This window comes from Electrophorus electricus, chromosome 16, assembly GCF_041902795.1.
Source record: "Electrophorus electricus isolate QZ-2024a chromosome 16, ASM4190279v1, whole genome shotgun sequence".
Lineage (NCBI taxonomy): Eukaryota > Metazoa > Chordata > Actinopteri > Gymnotiformes > Gymnotidae > Electrophorus > Electrophorus electricus.
In genome coordinates this window covers 13,838,439-13,858,435 of record NC_137512.1, presented here as the reverse complement: position 1 = coordinate 13,858,435, position 19,997 = coordinate 13,838,439, and the positions used below count along the sequence as shown (strand labels likewise).

The 19,997-nt window shown below is 43.0% G+C and overlaps 1 protein-coding gene across 5 annotated transcripts in view; it reads right to left on the bottom strand.

Annotated features, from left to right (window-relative positions):
- Window positions 1–19,997, bottom strand: part of LOC113574201 (connector enhancer of kinase suppressor of ras 2-like) — a 54,024-nt gene that overhangs the window by 24,008 nt on the left and 10,019 nt on the right. For 3 of the 5 annotated variants that reach the window (XM_035532369.2, XM_035532371.2, XM_035532373.2), the window contains exons 2-8: window positions 18,761–18,924; window positions 8,745–8,947; window positions 8,454–8,541; window positions 5,824–5,904; window positions 3,177–3,296; window positions 2,843–2,902; window positions 65–133 (exon numbers count right to left, since the gene is read on the bottom strand). In XM_035532369.2, coding sequence (XP_035388262.2) covers window positions 65–133; window positions 2,843–2,902; window positions 3,177–3,296; window positions 5,824–5,904; window positions 8,454–8,541; window positions 8,745–8,947; window positions 18,761–18,924 — 785 coding nt within the window. The remainder of the gene's footprint in view (window positions 1–64; window positions 134–2,842; window positions 2,903–3,176; window positions 3,297–5,823; window positions 5,905–8,453; window positions 8,542–8,744; window positions 8,948–18,760; window positions 18,925–19,997) is intronic. The other 2 variants (XM_035532372.2, XM_081699002.1) reach the window with 2 other exon arrangements.

Genomic DNA, 19,997 nt, shown 5'->3' with positions numbered 1-19,997 from the left:
AGAGAGAAAGGGAGGGAGGGAGGGAGGGAGGAAGAGGTGCAGGCTAGCAAACATTCATACTCACCACAGTCTGATGATTGACCTGGATGACCTCATCCCCAGCATGGATCTTTTTACACTGGTCAGCAGGGGACTGGAGGAAAACAGAGCAGGAGTCTGGATTAGAAGCAACATGTGTTGATATTCCTCCTGCTTATTCTAAACCAGCCGCGATTAATACTCCCCAAACACACAGCCTCAAATGGTACAGAATCTGAGTGAGGAATGCGTTCAAAGAAGGATTTGGATCTGCACTGCTACTCTGTGCCTTGTAGCTCTGACTTTTTTCCTTTTTGACAGCAGTGAAGTACAAGATAGGAGGCACATATTCAGAGCAACTTGTGTAGCAGTGTAGCTGAATCTGCAGTGTGGGCTGTTGTCCCACCCTACTTCCTATGTCTCCCCCTTTCACATGATAGCTACCAACCTGAGAGGGGGAGGAATTAAATTGAGCTTCCTACAAGACACTTGACATCAGTCATCACATTTTTTCCAGTTGCCACACACACAGCATCACTGGACAACTGGAAAACTGGAAGAGAGCACTCACTGCCCAATTCTATATCCGTCACTGAACAAATGTGACTGCCTAGCAATTGACCAATGGGAACAAGGCTATTCTTCATGCATTGAAGAGAATTTGAGTGTTTGAGCATTGAGCATTTAAAATTATGAGGGTTATGCACATAAACTCACATCCATTGTCATTCAAATCAAATATTCATCCAAATCCAACATGCTGCAGGAAAGAACCAAAACAACTACATCTGGGTCACTGCCCAAGTACTCTTAGACATGCTCCTCTTCGTCAGCCATTAAGGTCCTCCTAGTATATATGGAGTAGAAAGTGACAAGCCCATAATGGGCAAAAAGAATTCCTGAGATTTCTGTAGTGCTCTCTTGTCTCTTAGGTTGTTATTGCATTTAGTAGGATAAAGACATTTAGATTCCATAGAGTGAGAAATCAATTGTGTGCACATGTATTAGCAACAGTGAGATGGTCCGCTCTTGAAACGCATGGACGCAAAGTGCCTCTCGCTCCCCTTTACAACCAAACACCCGGCTTTGTCTCCCAGGTAACAGCAGGGTTGCATAGCAACAAGAGGCAGTGCCTCAGCTGTGAGGCATGTCAAGAGGCTGACGGCGGATGTTTCCGCCTCGGGGAGTATGGGGCCGTGAACTGTTTAGAGAAATCACTCTATTACACACAACCGGGTCACTCAGCTTCAATTAGCCAGCCAATCAATCAAGGGCATTAATATCAGCCAGTGGAGGATCTTCCTCTACTAGATGTCTGCCTATAGTGTTTTAGTATTGGCTTGCAGTTCATTGTGCTAGGTATTATGGCTGATGTTTGCTTGGTAGGCACCAGAAAGGCTAAGCTCATTTCCATAATGGCCCTATGACGTTCCAGTTATTATTAGCAATGCTAGCACCTCTTGGAATATGGTGGAATATTGCCTTAAAAGAAGAAAAAAGCTCCCCTCATATGCATCACACAACTCATAGGACTCACTCTTGACAGAAAAATCCTTCCTTACTGGTGGGTCTCTTAAAATCTGTTCTCATTCTCTGCTTCCTGGTAGCCAACTTAATACAGGCCGATCCCTTCACTTAAAAGGTGGTTGGAGTGGTTTGGCACTAATGTCCTCGCACCAGTTTCACTGTGTTGATTAAACTGTCGGCCTGAAGAGACAGCTTTGCCAATGCCAGCGAGGGTGCCAAGCGCTCTGTTAGAGTCTCTTCTCACAAGCGATGCCATCAAGCTTCAGACACACATGCACACACACAAATACATACACTCCCCCATCCACCAGGTCCATTAAATTACCCATGAACGACTTGCAGACTTCTCAGAGAGAGAGCTTTCCATTGGCGGTGCTGTTACACGCCAGCCAGCCATGGACGCACAGTGACACCTGACCCTAGCAGGCCCCATCTGGCTTACATGGGTTTATTATTGGAAGCTGAAGGGCGATAGTGATGGGGGGTGGGGGGGTCTGAGTCGGACGGTGACGCAGAGCACAAGGGCACACGCCAGGTGGCACCGCCTAGGGGTGGCTTGTCGCATGGTGCCACGGCATGACTGCAGTCTCTGGCATGTTCTGGCTTCACTGCTGAGGTCACTCATCTCAGAGGCCTGGCGAATGGTGAGTTTGTCCCTGACAAGCACCAAAAGAGTATTGACGTCAGCGTATACTTTGAAAGCATCACAGAAGAAGAAGGAAAAACCAGGTTAAAAAGCAACGTTAGACGGGGTAATATCTGTTTTATACAGGGTCATGTCAACACAGCTACAGATCCTCCTTTCACCCAGGATTCTGTGCTGGAAGCTGCACCAAAATCCACAATTAGCACAAATTAGTGTATAGCATATTGGCGATGTGTTCAGAATATTTGAAATCCTGATTATGTTAGGCTCGGAATGACAGTGGCCACCGTTTCACCTCAATCATGCCAGCCAAAAGTCCTCCAGGATTCCCTGTCCATGAAATGGACCAAACATGAGACTTCCCATCTTTATAGGCTCCCCAGCACCACTACCCAAACACCCACACACCTCCCCCAAACTCCCCCACACCAATACCCAAACACCACCCACCAAACTCCCCACAACGTCCCCACACCCCACACCCTTCTCACACCTCTCCCCACCACATCCTTCCCACACCTCTCTCACAGCTCTTCACCATCCCCCCAAACCCCCCAAACCCTTCTCGCACCTCCTCCATAACCCCACACATCCCCGACATTCCCCCCAGATGCTTACCCTCCACCACCACTCCAGGTGGCGGCCACTTACGTTTTCCGTTGTGCCAGTGATCACATGCAGACCGTCATAGGTTGACTTAATGTACATCCCCTGGAGCAGTGGTGAGGAAAGGTGCAAGCAGTGTTACACAAAACCCAAGCACAATGCACAGCATACAACACAAAGCAATAAATATAGGCCTGATATTTGTAAAGCAGTGCTGTATTTTTAACTACAGCTAGAAAGTATTTATTTATTGTGCAGAATCATATAGATTTATAATTTTTTCTATGGGATTCTCTTTTAATTCTTGGTTTTGTCATATTGTCAGTAGCACTGGGGGTCATCTGAGATTTTTTGTGATTAGCAAACATTTTTGACATACCAGGCCTTCACTGGGCATAATGTTGGACAGGTGGACCACCTCTAAGTGGGCTGACTGGGATACTAGTGAGTCTGAGGACAGTGAGATGATGTGGTCGCATATTCCAGACAATGTTTTACACTGCAAAAGAAAGAGAGAGAGAGAGAGAGAGAGAGAGAGAGAGAGAGAGAGAGAGAGAGAGAGAGAGAGAAGATGAGGCAAGAAAGAATGAAAGGGCAAGAGAAAAATAGGATATGGACAGACAATTTCACAGATTATTCAAAAAGCAAAATAACACTGAGTCTGATACTGTGATTTTTCAACACCGCCAGAGGATCTGCGGGACTGTTCCAGTTTGGTAGGGGCATGCCTAAACCTGTTTGGGTTGGTATCCAACACAAGACCCTCTGCCTCTTTCTTTTCTTTCTGTCTATATTTGTGTCCTTCTTTTCACCATTGTTACCACCAGTGCACAGAGTCCCATGGGCATTTACATTCCAAAAACATGTATTTGAGGGTTAACATCCCAAAGTACTTTGAGATGGAAGCTGGGTAAATGTGCTCTCCTTTATTTAATTATTTATTTTCTTATTTACTTATTTGCTCACTTGCATCATCAAAAAACAAAGCTTGCATGAAATTATCTCCAAATCTGACCTGGTTTTTAATGAGCAATTACAGGATTAAAGCCCTCTGTTGTAAAGTCGTCTTTCAAAGGCACACTTCACTACCTCTTCATCAATTAGCGGCCCACACTGACAATTATCAACTAGATGCTGTCAGTCAGTTGTGCACTGAGCTATAGAGTTTGTACGTGAAGTGGATACAACACCTATTTGGGGTACAGTGCAGCTTTTGTGGTGGTGACGATAAAGGCGGCTAAATCGAGTCTACACGGCAATGCCTAGATTGCTGGATGAACTGCCTGCTAAATGTTTGAATCGACGTGAGGAAAAACTGATGGGGGAGCAGTTGGTGTACTGAATGTAAACATCTAGGTTTAATCTACTTGATGTCAGTCTGAACGACGGGGGCATATCTGTGCTGGAGGCAGTATGTGTGAGGTAAGGACATCCAAATACTGAGCCAGGCAGACATTTCAGAATACTGCCAAAATCACTTAGCCTGCTACCATTCCTGCTATCTCCCTCTCTTCCTCATTCTCTCTCTCTCTCTCTCTCTCTCTCTCTCTCTCTCTCTCTCTCTCTGTGTGTGTGTGTGTGTGTGTGTGTGCCTCTCTCTTTACTATTTACTCTTTCTTTTTCTAATTTACCTTCACTCTTTCTTACGTCTTCCATGCTCGCTCACACACATTTTCACAAAGGAAGACAACTAGGATATAATTATGTAATCTCTCTTTCATTTGCATGCATGAATACTCCTCCCGGCGTTTTCCACATATGCAGTGCACGGGAACGTGCGGGTACACACGCGCGCAGGCACGTGCAGGTGCACATGCGCATGTGCGCAACTAGGTCACGCTTGCATAACATTCTCCATCCTTATGTATATGTGCATAAGCATGGTGCTACATTCTGCCCTCAGACAGAGGCATATAAGAAAGAACACACAAACACACACATATACATACACACACACCGACACATGGACAGCCTTTCTGTCGCCATCTGAGTGCTGAAGGTTGGAGGCTTCAGGGGACAGCAAGAAGCAGTGGGGCTCTGCATTATTGAACACCAACTGCCAACTAACAAATGTGAAAATGCTCTTTTAAAGAAGTATGAGGACACTCATTTATAAATAAGCCATCTACTGTGGGCTCTGTGAGCAGTCACACTATACTGTATCTTTGTATGTGACTTAGAACAATACATGTTGTGTACACTTGTGTCATATTGAGTGTAGGTACTGTCATACAGTGTACTTTGTGAACACATTTGCTTGTACATATATGGTACTTGACAGACACTCTCACAGTATAGCAAAAGAATGTCAAAAAGAAAAAAAGAAAAAATGACATCGTTCAGGCTAGTCAGCAGCACCTCACCTATTAATGTGCTGACAAACCAATTAATACATTTTAGTTAAAGGAATCAATACCAGAAGATGAAAAGTAACTCACCACGGAGGCGTTAAAATAAATAAATAAACAAATAAAAATAAATAATAAACTTTAGCTCTTGTCTCAATAGAAATTGATTTATGGTATACTTTTTTTCTTTCAAAAAGAGTTTAGAAAACAGTATTGTAAAAGACAGAGCAGAGCACATTTCTAGAACAAATGTATTTTGGATATTTCTAGTGAAGTATTGTCAGGTATCAGAAAAGTTCTGAGGCTATGCTAGGTTATCTTACCTGGGCATATACACACACACACACACACACACACACACACACACACACACAGTTTACAGACTCTGAACCAAGCAAGTGTTTTATTAACACATGACATTATTCATTCTACCACAACAGTAGTGGGTTACCTCCCACCCAAAACAAGCTCATCCTTTCCTCACTAAACTTATCTATTGCACTCAGTGCAAACAGTGCAGTTTTATCATTCTCCAACTGATATGTTGTATACATGTAGAAATGTGTTCCGAAGATCCTGGAAAAGAGGTTCTCTGAAACGTTCCATAAATAACCAGTCTGTCACTTTGGCTTGGCAAGCATAAGACAGTTGAGGGGAGAAAAAGAGAGAGGGACTCACCACATGGAGGATCTTGTTCTCGGTTTCATACACAGTACAGTCCTGCGGACGCATGCAACAGAGGAAGTCAGGCCTTTGCCTCTAACGGAAATGGAAAGGCGAGGGTGTGTCAAGTGAAATCGTTAACATTTGCGCAGCAGAGTCCCACCGGAGAGCTAGTGAGCGCCGTGATAAAGGGCAGCGCGGGAATCGATCCTGGGTTCAGCAGCCGTTGCAGGCATGTGCCATTTAGGCTGGAGCATACTGCCCAAGAACAGTTTGTTATGCAGGGCATAAGGTACAATGTGTGGCAGCAGCTGGAAACCAGTTGTCATGATGAATTTATCTCAATTGAGTTGAGTTCTCCAAAAAATATTCAGTTTGTACTTTAAGAGCTTGTTACACTTTAGTCTAGATCTCAGGTCTTGAAGGTATACCATAGCTAAGCATGCCAGCAGATGGCTTATATGACATTTGTCATTCTCTAATCACTGGTTGCATGGGGTTACATGAGGTTACATGTTAAAAGTGTTTGGTAGGCCATCCCAAAAACCCCATGCCATAAAGCCATCCCATACCCCATGCTCCCTGTGAGCTGTCTCATATTGAACAGCACCTCTCTCCAGTGTCTCTTCCCCAGTCATCACCCAAGAAGAGCCAATCAATAGTAATCAAGTTTAATGCAGGCTCATGAGCGTCACTACACAGGCTTGGTCATGAGCCTAAGGTAGGATGAACATATATCCTCTAATTCCCAGAAATCTCCTCCTTTTTGGGACCTACATATCTGTGCATACACTGTGGGGCAGCTTTTGCATTGCTTTAATCACTGTTATAGGTCCTGCCTGATCACATGACACATTTGGTCAATGATATTCACATCCTACATGCAACCATTTGTCAGGCTGCTTCTGAGCAGTGTGCGTTGATGCTTCACAGAAGTATATGGCCAGGGAAGATACATGACGTTTACCTTTTATGTGGTCTTGTGTACTGTGCCTTAACAAGACCTAAAAATGCCAAAACGCAGAGCTGATGGTGATGCTCTGAGTGGGTTTTTTTTTGGTTTTTTGCTATGGCCATTTTATCCCTGCACAGCATGTATATAACAAAATAGCTTGAAATAAATCTCATTGTGCTCACACCCCACCACCTACACTCCAATTAAATTATTTTTTGTCTTATAAGTCTAATAAAACAGATATTAAAAACAAATCTGACAGAATTATATACATGAAGCAGTCAGAGTTTGTGTGGAAATCTGTATTAGACTAGATTTCCACATGTGCCTTGATAACATGGCATTTTCGAATCTAAAACAGAATGATCTTCATCAGAATGATCATAACTACTGAAAAGTGTCTGGTGAAGTAGTGGGTTTTTATGGCAACTGATTTTCATTCACTCTATGACCATGAAAATAAATATTTTTTTTACTTCATATGTTTTGTTTTTTTTAATGTATATTATGTGTAAAGAACAGGTGAATGGAGAGGAATAATATTATCTTGTCATATAAGCTCTGAATGCAATTGTTATTGGTCCTGTAAGTTTAATAAACAAATTTGTTAAAAGTGGTTATATATGTGTGTTCAGCCTGCCTTCTCTTCTCCTTCTTCCATCTTTTTAAAAAACAAATTATGGTCATTATGGTGACCCAAAATATGGTCAATATGGAAACTCTAAACCTTGCACAGTTTGTCACAGACTTTAGCAATAACCAGTTTGGGTTAGAGAGAGAATTGTAAAAAAGAAAAATGAATTCAGGAAATGCTCCTTAGATAAGACACATCTAGAAACCACATTTGCAGAATGCACCGTCTATGTGTTGAGCCTAGAAATGGACAGGCAAAGTGAGTACTTGGTCAACATTTAATCAAACCTCACAAATTAAACTCCCTTTCCGTTACAAATGCCCAGCAGACAGACATCTGCATGCCTCATTACAGTCCCACACAAAGTGGCATTCCACGAGGTCCAGAGGACCTAAACCCAATGTGGCTGTTCCTGCCCTGAAAGCATTTATACAGCTTGGTGATCTCTCCTGTAGCAGGCATGTCAGCTTTGGCATTATAAGATGCGCTGCACCTAAAGGACTTCACCCAGGCAAAGCCCAGAAGCGCTGTATGACCAGACCCTATGAGAGCCTTTGGTTATGGAGTACAAGAAAATGAGACTTTTGGATCAGGCAAACTGAATCTGAATAGTAACAGATTCCTGGACTCCAGCCTATGTGCTGTGGTTCAGTGGGTGCCAATAAAGCCACAGGCTTTCTGTGCTCCTGCATGTACCATTATGTTGTCAGCAGTGGCTACAGAAACACTAACGCAATGAATAAACACTCATCTAGATAGTTAACCATCTAACAGTTGTGTCATGCTAACAGGCTATGATCTGCTATTTGCAAAGATCGTTTTAGGTAAAGTATTTTAGTGATTGTACATTCAGGGAATATGTTTCTGGTGACTATATTGTTCCTGTAGCTTACATGGAAGAACAAGTAGGTGAAAGTGCTAGCAACGCTAAGGCTATGGATTTGAGTCCCAGCAAGCACATACTGTCATGTCACCATGACAAATATGTGATTTGCTCTGAATAATAGCATCTGGTAAAGTCTGTAAATACAAGCACTGAAAGGGTAAAATACTTACTAGTTGCACTATTGTGGTTAACTCCAGGCACAGTTGAACAATGTTGTTTTTCAGTAACGAGTATTCACTCACACTGACAAAAGGGGACCTGTAGACAAAAAAAGAGAGGAAGAAAGTGGATTTATGACTGTTTCTTATTAATCTTATATAGCCTCACATAGGTTATTATTATTTCTTGTAATAAATCACAAACATAAAGCTACAACTTAAATCCACATTCATTCATTAAAACTCATTGAAAACAACTGGACTACTAATGTTTAATAGTTGTTAACTAGTACAGCTATGCACCTGTCAAGCCAGGCAAGCAGGTTTTTGGCAGCTCCAATGAGGTCGACCACTGAGGTGAGGAAGTCATTGGGTAGGCGCCGCGAGGCACGCCCATCATAATGGCCACTCCTGCGTCGGCCCATAATAAAGTTCTGTAGGTTCTTTGCTGAGGAGCTGAGCTTATGGGAAAGGGTCCGCAGATTTTCTGTTTCAAGCCCATAGTTCTGCAGTGAATCAGAAACAGAATGATAAATGGTCCAGAAAAAAAATTTCAATGTTAAATATATAATAAATATGTAAAACCGAGTGAGCGAGAGAGAGAGAGAGAGTGAGAGAGAGAGAGAGAGAGAGAGAGAGAGAGAGAGAGAGAGAGAGAGAGAGAGAGAGATTCAAAATTGTAGTAAAGTACACAGTGCTTCCAGAGAAACAGAACATTTCAGACAGAGGTCCTTCATCAGTTGTGCATGCATAGTGCTTCTGAATTAGTATTAGGAGGAGCCAGTATAAACTTTAAAAAGTAAAAAGGTTTATTCAGGAGCACGTTGCTTATACAGCTGATGAAGGACTTCTGTCCGAAACATTCTGTTTCTCTGGAAACTCTGTGAACTTTACTACAGTTTTGAATATCTCTACATCTCTTACTACAGTACACTGCAGTTACTCACCTGCAGTCTTCTTCAGATATGTTTAAATACCTCATATAAACCAGTCAGACTCTGTGTGTGTGTGTGTGTGTGTGTGTGTGTGTGTGTGTGTGTGTGTGTGTGTGTGTGTGTATATATATATATATATATATATATATATATATATATATATATATATATATATATATACATTTTCCCTCTGATAATATTTCTTGTCAGGGTGGGCTGATCTCACCCCCAGGCCACGAACAAGACCCAGGACCCCTCTGGCGCCTTGATGCTGAGTAACACAGCCATAATCAGTGTAGCTGATAACTTAACAAGCTGCCCTGGCTTTCTGACCCTTTTCCCTTATTTTAGTTGCCACAAAACCCACAGATTGGAATGTGGGATGCTCTTAATGGCCTGGTTATACTTCAACAAACTGTGACCATAAATTCTATCAAACCCAAACCCTTACCAGGACAACCAACTTTTCTCATCCCACAGAGATATATTCACAGATATATGTTTCTCTTTCCCACAGATTCACAAAGTAACAACTTGACATTTAACCTACTCTGATGTCAAATGATAATCTGCCAGTAATGTGTGGCTATTTTAATATAATCTCCAAATTGTAATGTTTGCCCGTATTATTTGATAAGTGTCTATTGTTTCATGATTCTGTTCATTACCTGTTCCTTATTAATTCACATTATTCATCCTGATCACTTCATTTGTATGTTACTTACCTCGTGTATTGTAAACAAATTGTTAACCACTCCTAATTGTGTTTACTAGAAATCTTATATTATACAATTATACAAAATATATGTCAGTAGTTTGTAACTTCTAGAAAATAGGAAAGCAATTAAGTTGAATATCCAATTGCTTCACCCATCCTAGGGTTTGTTTTACAAACTTCATTCTAAAGCCAGGTGGTAGAAATTGGTAGTAAATGTATGATTTTCCGTCATTTAAATGATTTTTGGTGGATCTTTTGTATTCCTGTATGTCCTGCAGGAATATTTTTCCCATATTTTTCCCACAATAACCTTGAGAACAAAGGCTATTGAATATGCATGAACCAAGGCGTGCCCTGTCCCCCAACATATACCTGACAGGTTCGACCTCCTTTTCAGTCTAGTACAAGGTGTGAAACAGAGGAAGATCCACGGAAGGGTGGTCTTCACCCCCTCCAACAGTGAGGCAAAATGAAGACTCAAATTTTTATTTTGAACTAAGTCAATAGCCTCTCACTAAGAGGTTAGAAAGACTCAAATCTCATGTTTGTTGGTTTGCTGATTTCTTATCATTGGCTTGTGTTTGTCAGAATTTGCTCATCACAGGTTATATCAGGTAACTCGCCTGGTTGTGTTGATTAAGACTGGAGTTCCATTGCGCAAATCTCATGCTTTGGAAAGGCACGAAAGACCTATGACTCCCTGTATGAGCCAGCTCCAGAGATCCAATCCCTTGGTCCAAGAAGCCTGGTCATTTCATCATCTTTCACCTTCATGGCACGTGCACTTTCGAACCAACAATGCCAGGTTAAAACAGACACACTCTCTCAGTGCTATAACAGTGGTTTATTTATTATTTATTAGCCACTTGGTCCTCCACAAATCTAGTGTGTGTTTATTTAATTGGTGATTTTGTTTGCTACATTTGGTCTAGACAATTGTTGAAGACAATTGTACAAATCAGTACTTCTAGTCATTACTAAAATCTTAATCAATTATTTTTATCTATGTTCTCCTATCTCTACTCAATAAACATACCTTAGTTATTAATCAAGAGTGATGTTCTAGTTTTTGGTAGGCAAGAAATAATCACGTTATCGAACTGGAGGACTTTCATGAGTTGAATTTTCCCTGCCCCAATTAACCTTATCAACTGTGACTGACAATGTATATAACATATATAACATATATAACATATATAAATATATCCCCCGCTAGTATCATTGAACATTGAACCTTTTTGCTGCATCCCTATTCAGTGACATACTGAATTGTATCATATTATCTCCATACTAGTAGATTTAGATGTGGAACCAAAACTCTTCGACCTTGTGCTAGGTGTGTGGTGAAGGCCTGCTGGTCTCATCCCTAAACCTGCAGTGTTCAGTCCTCAGTGTGACCTCAGCTCATTAATCAACACAGCCTTCATTAAGAGTTATCAGGCCATAATGAAACACACTGAGATAGCACATCTATCAGCAGCAGGTCAGCTCTGAGCCAACGTCATGCACAAGTTTGTGATAATGGGTAGACCATAGTGTTCTAGCACTGTGCAGATGACCACTTTTGGACAATTAATATAAAATGTGAAAGTTACGTTTTGTAAATGTTATAGTGTAAAATGTCCTTTCCATTGTATTGTTCAATTATAGTGTAGAATGTATATTCCATTGTCTTGTTTTAAGGAGTTCATAGTAATAGTATGTACAAACATCAAAGAAGCATTTATTCTAATTTATTTCATATTATCTGTGAGACTAATGCATTAGCCAATTAAACTCAGGGCTTATAGTAAAGTTATTAATTTTTTGGCATATTTTTCAGTCAATGCTATGAGTTATTCAGAAACTACTATGAAACTAATATGAGATATAAAATTTAGTTTTGCAGTTACAAGAATGAAGTGAGTCTGAAACCACCCATATTATCGAGCTGTCAAGTGTCATATCTGACAATACGGAATCTTGAATGCTGTCTTTTCATACCTTACAGTCTTACATGACCTTGCTCTCTCAAGTTCTTCCATTTAGGTTCAAGGTTCAAGGTTCAAAAGGCTTTAATGTCATTTCAGCTATATACAAGTACACAGCAAAAATGAAATAATGTTCCTCCAGGACCATAGTGCAACAGAATAGTTACATTTATCTCATGCTTTGTTCCAAAGCAACACACATTAACTATGTGGGAAATTCCCTGTGGAGAACAGTTACATTAAGTGGCCCAAGAGTGCAGCTGATGCATCAGAGCTGTTGAAGGATCTGGTTGCCTGTGTCCATATCACTTTAGTCATTAGAGTGTAAAAGCAGGACTGATCCCAGGTCAGCATTCTTACCCTGGACAGAGATTGATATGCACCTATATCTGCCGTTTACATTCCTACTACCTCCAGATGTAAAAAAAAAAAGGGAAGGATCTATAGCAGCTATTCAGTAGTGTTGATGTCTGCATGAAGGTTCTAGGCAAAGCAGTTGCTCAGAGATATGCACCCAAACATTTGGACACTGGCCCATAAGTGATGATCAGCCTGTGTGATTCACCATGTCATTGCAAGTAGTTTATTATCACTGGCAAATTTGATAAAGTATGTTGTTTCATGTTGCAGTGCAAACAAAGAGTGCTGTTCAGAATTGAGAGGGAGCACATTTCTTGCTCTTCCATTTGATATCTGCCTGCCAGCAAACCCAGTATCAAGCTGCAGATGGTGGTGGACAAGAATTCAGAAACCAGCTGGGAATGAAAACTTGTACTGGAGACAGAGCTACGTGTGTGAGTGTATATACGTGTGTGTGTGTGTGTACGTGTGTGTGTGTGTGTGTGTGTGTGTGTGTGTGTGTGTGCGTGTGTATGTGTGAGTGTTTCCTTATTTCCTTATGAATGTGTGGACAGTTGAGTGTGTGTCCAGATGATCAAGGGCACTGAGGAGTATTAGAGAGATGGTGTTACATGGTAAGCAAACTGCAGGGTCTCCAAGGAACCGGGAATGAGGTAACTGCCATGAGACACTGCCACCTCCAAACCACATCACAAGTGCAGAAAAGAAACATCACCCCAGGATTGAGTCATTAAGGCATCTTACCTTTCTATACCACTGGCATAGAAGATATGCAAGTCCTTTGAAGGCGCAATTGGACAATAGGCAGAAACAGTCAGAGCTTGAAAACACTGGTGAAAAAGGCATCTGGCTGTTCTGTGCAGGTTTTCATGGCACAGGATTTGCATACATTCTCTCTGTGGGCTTTTACACTGTTTAAAGTTTCATACCAGGGAATGGTAACACAAATTCCCTTGGTTTACAGAGAGCTTTGTGAACACAGTCTGTGTGCTCTACCTCCAACAGGCTGGCACATGCACAGGTGAATGGGAAGCCGTTTCCTAGTTTGTAAAAAAAAAAAAAAGAATATATATTCTTTTCTTGGTGAAAAGGAAAGACAGTTTTCACTGAAGAGCCATGAAGTAAATCTGTTCATCTTCAAGCAATCTAAGGCAGTTTTGCCACTGTCAGGGCTACATTTATATTCACTTGCTGTGACAGTAAATGAATAAATGTGGCAACCACTGGTGAAGACCGAGACACCCCACCCGTGGGTCCAGTGTGGTGTACGAAGAAGTGAAGCACTCTCAGAAGCACACACACTCTCGTTTGTCTCCTGTCCCATTAAGGAGAAGGCATGCCACATTAGAGAGAACCGGGGGAAGACAGCAAGCAGGCAAGGAACATCCCACAGACACACAGAGCCCCACTATGTGCTACCACCTTGGATGCCTGGAGCCATGTCCTATCAGACAGGCACCAGTGTTCACTGACAACCTGCCATGACAGAGAGATGGCTCTGCTTACTCTGGTGCTGTGCCACTGACAAGCACACCCACACCCACACACACACACACACACACACACACACAGAAGTGGGATGGCAGTGAGGCAACTGGGAGTGTGCCCCAGGTTGATGAACCTGGTGTGAGGGGATGGTGTAGTCCAATGTGAGGACCCCTGATGGGGGGCATGGGTGTGGTCCTAAAGGAATAGGCGGTTGTGTGTAGAGGGACATGTGGACAGTGTCATGCACAGGGAACACTCCCTGGAGGTGAAAGCATTGTGATGGGAACTGCCCCCTCCAAAGGGGAGCATGCTGTGACTGAGACTGTCACTTAGAAAGGCTAAATGAGTGCTCTGGCGGGTGAGGCAAGGAGCTGGTGCTTTGGTCCAGTGGTCAGAGATCATGTTTAACTCCTGTCAGACCTGGGTTTGAGTCCTGGGTAGGGTGGCTGCCTTCAGTCTTTGTAGCACACACATACCTATTTCTTGTCAGTACATTAATGCTAGGTTTCATTTTCTCAAATCTGTTACGTAGACATAATAATTATTTATATTCAGTTGCACTAGATTCCATCATTAGGAAAATGGTTTGGTGTGGTGGGTATATTTTTGCCATTGTTGTATATTAATGAATGTTTCCTTATTCAACATTCTAATTTAATATTCACAATAAATATTTCAGTTTCATTTCAGTTTGTCAGCACTGTTTCATATACTGTCTGCAGAACATTTTCCTAATAAGTATAACAGGACAAGATACAGGAGAAGGAGGTTTTGCCTGTCAAGAAAGATGCAATGCTGCTGCTGGTGCGGAAAGTGCAAGAGGAACCTTGTTCATATCCACAACTGGGTCAGGGTTCTGCAGTCCAAGTAAGTATGTGTGCGTGTGTGTGTGTGTGTGTGTGTGTGTGTGTGTGTGCCTGCATGTGTGTGTGTATGTGAACAGTTAAGTCTAGCTAGCTAACATATCAATGTGGAATCAGGACGCATGCATATTAAAGCTCCAATCAATAATTAGTACACTGCCTGAAAGAAATGCCAGTAGGCATTTAAGAAATTCCCCTCCCAAACGCCTGAGCTTTCCCCAACATCCAGGGTCTGTTCGGCTTGTTGCCATGGTGACCATCCCTTGCCACGTTTAATTGCACCCAATATAGACATTAAAGCCCCTTATAATGCCATATTTGCCTGGTAAAAGCTGCTCTAGAATGGATGGGGTTTTGACCCTTTTTCATATTGATTTCCCCCCACATTTAGAGCAGCTCAACACAAAATAGCCAATGGAATCATGCGGCGCTGAGCACAGCTATCAAATCACAGTCTTATATAGTGAAGCATAACAGAAGACTCATTGATGTGGCATAAAGCTGCTTAGCCAGTGAACAATTATGTAATTATCACTAAAACCCTTTTCTCCATGCAGCCACAGGCTGGCCAGATATTATGGCCTCATCTAGATTACACCCATCACAGGAGCTCTGTACCCTGAACCCACTACTGTCATCCATGCTTGTCAGAGGCCAGACACCGCATATGCGCCTGCGCGCCACTCTGGTCGCGCCAGCCAGGTCGTGACAGCCAAGCCAAGCTGGCACAGGGATGCTCAGATGGTCTGAGCCAGAGAGCAGCACACAATGCACTGAGTGGGCACTAATCCACCAGCCGTGTGCGAAGCCGAGATAACAGGCATTCTCTCCATCACCACCCACCCCATTCCCTGAGCCCTGGCCCATACACACGCGCACACACACACACACACACACACACACACACACACACACACACACACACACACACACACACACACACACACACACACACATGCACATACACACTCACACACATATAAACTCTCACACACATAGACTCATATTTACACACACACACACACACACCTGAATGCCAGGGAGGAGAGTCAATAGCTACAATAGTGCTTCTCCGAAGTAGGGAGACACAGACTCAGAGGCCGGTACACAGCCGGGGGCGGAGTGTTAAAAGTCCTCTCTAACACTTCCTAATGCTCTAATCCCCGACAATGGCCAGCTCTGCCTGGCTTCTGCACACCTCTCTGGCCGAGTTCAGGGCAGGCCAGGTCTGCCCCACTCTCGGACACCTCTCTGGGAGAGTCCAGGGCAGGCTAGCTTTGCCTTGCTCCTGGACACCTGTCTGGGCGAGTCCAGGGCAGGCCAGCTCTGCCTGGCTCCCAGACACCTCTTTGTGTGAGTCCGTGGCAGGCCAGCTCTTCCCTGCCTCAGATTTTCTACACTGAATTTTTTTTAAAGAATTCAACACATATATTAGCCTATAAACAGTATAGCAAGTATTTTACAGATAGGGATATTGCAAGCCTGACCACCAAGGCATTAAACTGCATGTACTGCAAAGTAGTTTTTGCAATTACAAGATTCCATATTACCACCAACAACAATAATTTAAATATTTTCTTCTCATTTATTTCCTTGGATCAGTAGAGCCACAGCAAATTAAAATGACATAAGTAAAGCTTACTATGATTGAATATTATTATTTATAAAAGCAGGGTTTTTTTTCCTATACTTGTTTCGTCCATTTTTATCTCATACAGGTGGCTTTATGTCATCAATAGTCAGCTGGATGCTGAGATAATAGTATTTGCACTCCAAAAGTGCAGTCTAGAAAAATACCAGTAAAGGCAAGGCTTCCATTAAAAAAGAGACTTTGCCTTAATAATATTTAAGTGTGCCACTGTGCCAGCCAAATAACCTTGCTCTACTTCTAGAAGCTGCTACAGCAGTTGCTTTCAATGCATCAAATATCAGACCAGGGATCCACATATATATATATATATATATATATATATATATATATATATATATATATATATATATATATATATATATATATATAGCTGTATTGTGTCAGCAGATACTTAACAGCATTTTAAAAATGCCCACATTTAATAATACTTCCAACAATGACAAGTGAACGTCACTGGATTATGCTTCATGGCACGTGCATGTGCGCATGTGTTCCCTGCCGCTATGTCACATGCCTGCATTACGTCAGCTCCAGTGTCCTTCCTCTTTGAATGGCTGCATCTGTGTCTCTGTCTGTCTTTCACTCTCTCTCCATCTCTTGCTCGCTCTCTCTCCATCTCCCCTCGCTCCCTCCACAGCTGGCCTCGGCGCAGTCATTACTCATGTTTGCCAGGCTGCCAAAGTGATGCAATGCCAGTGCCAGGGCAGCCAGTGGCTCGCCACAGCACCCAGCACAGATGGGCGAGAGGCTGGGGTCCATGGAGCAGACATGGCAGCTACCTAAAAGCAGCCAGAGCGAAGCCCAGTTTCACCCCGGTCATGCGCGCAAGGGTTCACCTCGTTTAAAACATCAATGCTAGCTCATTGCCTTACGCGAATGTCCAACATTTAAAGGAATAAACAGGCAGTCCCTTGAGCAGCTGTGAATCAGAGCGGCCTGGAGTTAATGCCCAAGGTCCCCAGGGCAAATGTGACACTATGTGTTGTCCTACCCTTCCCCACTGGAGTCATGAGGGGACCTACTGTGCCCCTTACACACAGGGCTACGTAAGAGCCAAGCTGAAGTCTGAAGTAAATGACAGTGAGGAAAGGAAATTTGGGTGAAGATAAAGAGTTGTCTCACTCAGAAAGAGAGAGAGAGAGAGAGAGAGAGAGAGAGAGAGAGAGAGAGCGAGAGCGAGAGAGAGTGCAGTGTCCTTGATTGCGAACAGATGCATCCCCAATGACAAAAGCTCAGATCATGAATCATAGGCCTGCCTGTCCTCCTTCACTGCTTGTAAAGGCACTCCCCCTGCCTGAGGTGCCGAGGAGCACCGAAGCTTTGGCCTCCATCTCTAAGCAAGCGGTCATTACAGAAGCCCATGAAAACTTCTGTCTGACCCCGTTTCTGAAAGACCACATATCTTCTCACCTGTTTCTCTTTCCAGCCTAACGCTCCCATTCTGCCAGTGTGTTTTAGAACTGCTGCCACTCTTTGTTCTACTTTTGCTGTGTTGGGAGCAATACATGTTTATTATGTAATTACTATGCTAACTGAAGTAAACCAATCAAGATCACTTTTTTTTTAAGAAATCGAGATTTGGTTTGAGTAGGGTTGGCGGAAGGCATTTAAGCAGTGGCTTTCCACATGCCTGCCCATGTCATTTCCAGTTACCCATGGTTTCACTCTCATTGCTCCATTTCACATGGTGGCCCTCGAGGGCCAGTCCCAGTGGAGCTGGCTTCATTTCGCCACTACACTGAGCCGCGGGGCCGCTGACATCCGCGCTGATTCCTGTCAGTGACAGCCAGTGGCTAGCATGGAGCAAAATGTCTCCATTATCGTCCCCTCCATTGCATAGTCTAACGTGACTTTGACATTACTCAGGAGCTGCTGTTGTGTGTTTGGTCTTCATGCAGAACTTTATGCTCAGAGAAGGTAGGCTTCAGCACCACTCCTCTAATGCACCATGCTAGCCTTGTGACCTTTGTGGTAACGTGGAATGCTCTAATCAGGCAGCAGAGAGCCCAGCCTCATATCCAAGTCTCTGTGGGACGCAGTTTGTTTACTCAGCAGGCTCATTTGTACGCATTTTAAATTTTGCGCTTTTTTTTCTCTTGTGTGAATAACCTTTCAGATTATTGATATCTTATTCTGGTGTTTGCGCAAAGTTAGAAACTGCAGTGTGGGTGACAGTATAGTAAATAGCACTGATCAATACTATATGTACCAGCCACTTTGAAGCATACAATCGTCACACAAGTAATGACTTAGAGAAGCATGGTCATGTTTACATGTTTGTGTTGGCAATTAGAGGAAGGCGAGATGTCTAAAGGAGGGACAAAAGTAGCTTACAAGCGCACACAGGAGGTCCACAGCTTCCAGGATGAGCTCTTGGTGGCCTATGCGTGTGACACCGAGCTCCTCCAGCTCCTGGTGTGTGATGTGAAGAAGCTGCTCACCACTGATCTTCTCCCTCTCGAAGTTCTTAATGTACTGCTGCAGGCAGTCGTCCAGGCCTGGTGGACACATACATGTGCGCACACACACACGGATACATGCACCCACACACAGACGCATGTACCCACACAAACCCACACCGACACACACATACAGAGAAACACACACACATTCAGGGCTTAAGGATTCCCTAGTGGCACACAGATTGCTTCATGATACTTCTGTGCTTTTTTTGCTTTTTGTTTATCTGATGCATGGACATGTATGTGATGAAAAGTGCTTTTATATAAACGACCACTTTGTGCAGAGACCGTGAGTCCAAGTATGTAGTTCGCTATCACACACAAGCTCAAATCAACACCATCAGCAAAGATAGCCCTGAGCCAAAAAAAAGAAACTATCATTCTCTTTTCCTCCATTTCTGTTTCTAATAAAACTGCTATTACATCCTGTAGTAGTGTGGTGGTATTATTTTTAGATATGCAGTGCTCTACTAACTATTTCCGCTAATAGCGATTCTTTTTCTGAGAGGAAAAGGGAGAGACTCTGAGGGGCAGCATAGCAAAAATCCCAGCGGTGAATTAACAGCTGCAGTACTGAATTAACACCTATGGCTTTTGTTTATGTCCAACTGGAAACAATGTTAAGAGTTAACACAGCACTGGGGAGTGAGGGCTTGTGTAAACAGTAGCTAAATTAATTCCTTATTTCTCTCCTGCAAATCCCATAGCAGGTGTTCCTCCCAAAACTATAATATGATCATACAGTGACACCCAGGCATGCTAAATAAACCATTGGTCAGTAAACGCCTGTCTCTCTTTTCCCAACAGCGGAGGAAGCCCCTGCTGGAAATAGCGCTGGTGCCAGATGAGAATTGAGCCGGACACTGACAGGAACGGCAGTCTTACTGCATCAGCTGACCTTCCATCCTCACACGTGCCTGAAAAACTGGTTTTGGTGCCACTTGACCAACTGTACTTAGAGCACGAGGCCGTGTGAGAAGCAGGAACATCTGTCCGTGCCACCATGGAAAAGATACATCCTGCAACGACATGTTTTGCTGAGGGAGAGGATGGGCAGGGCACTGTGGCTTTTCTATTCAAGCTTCTATGCCAGCTTTTTCTACACCAGC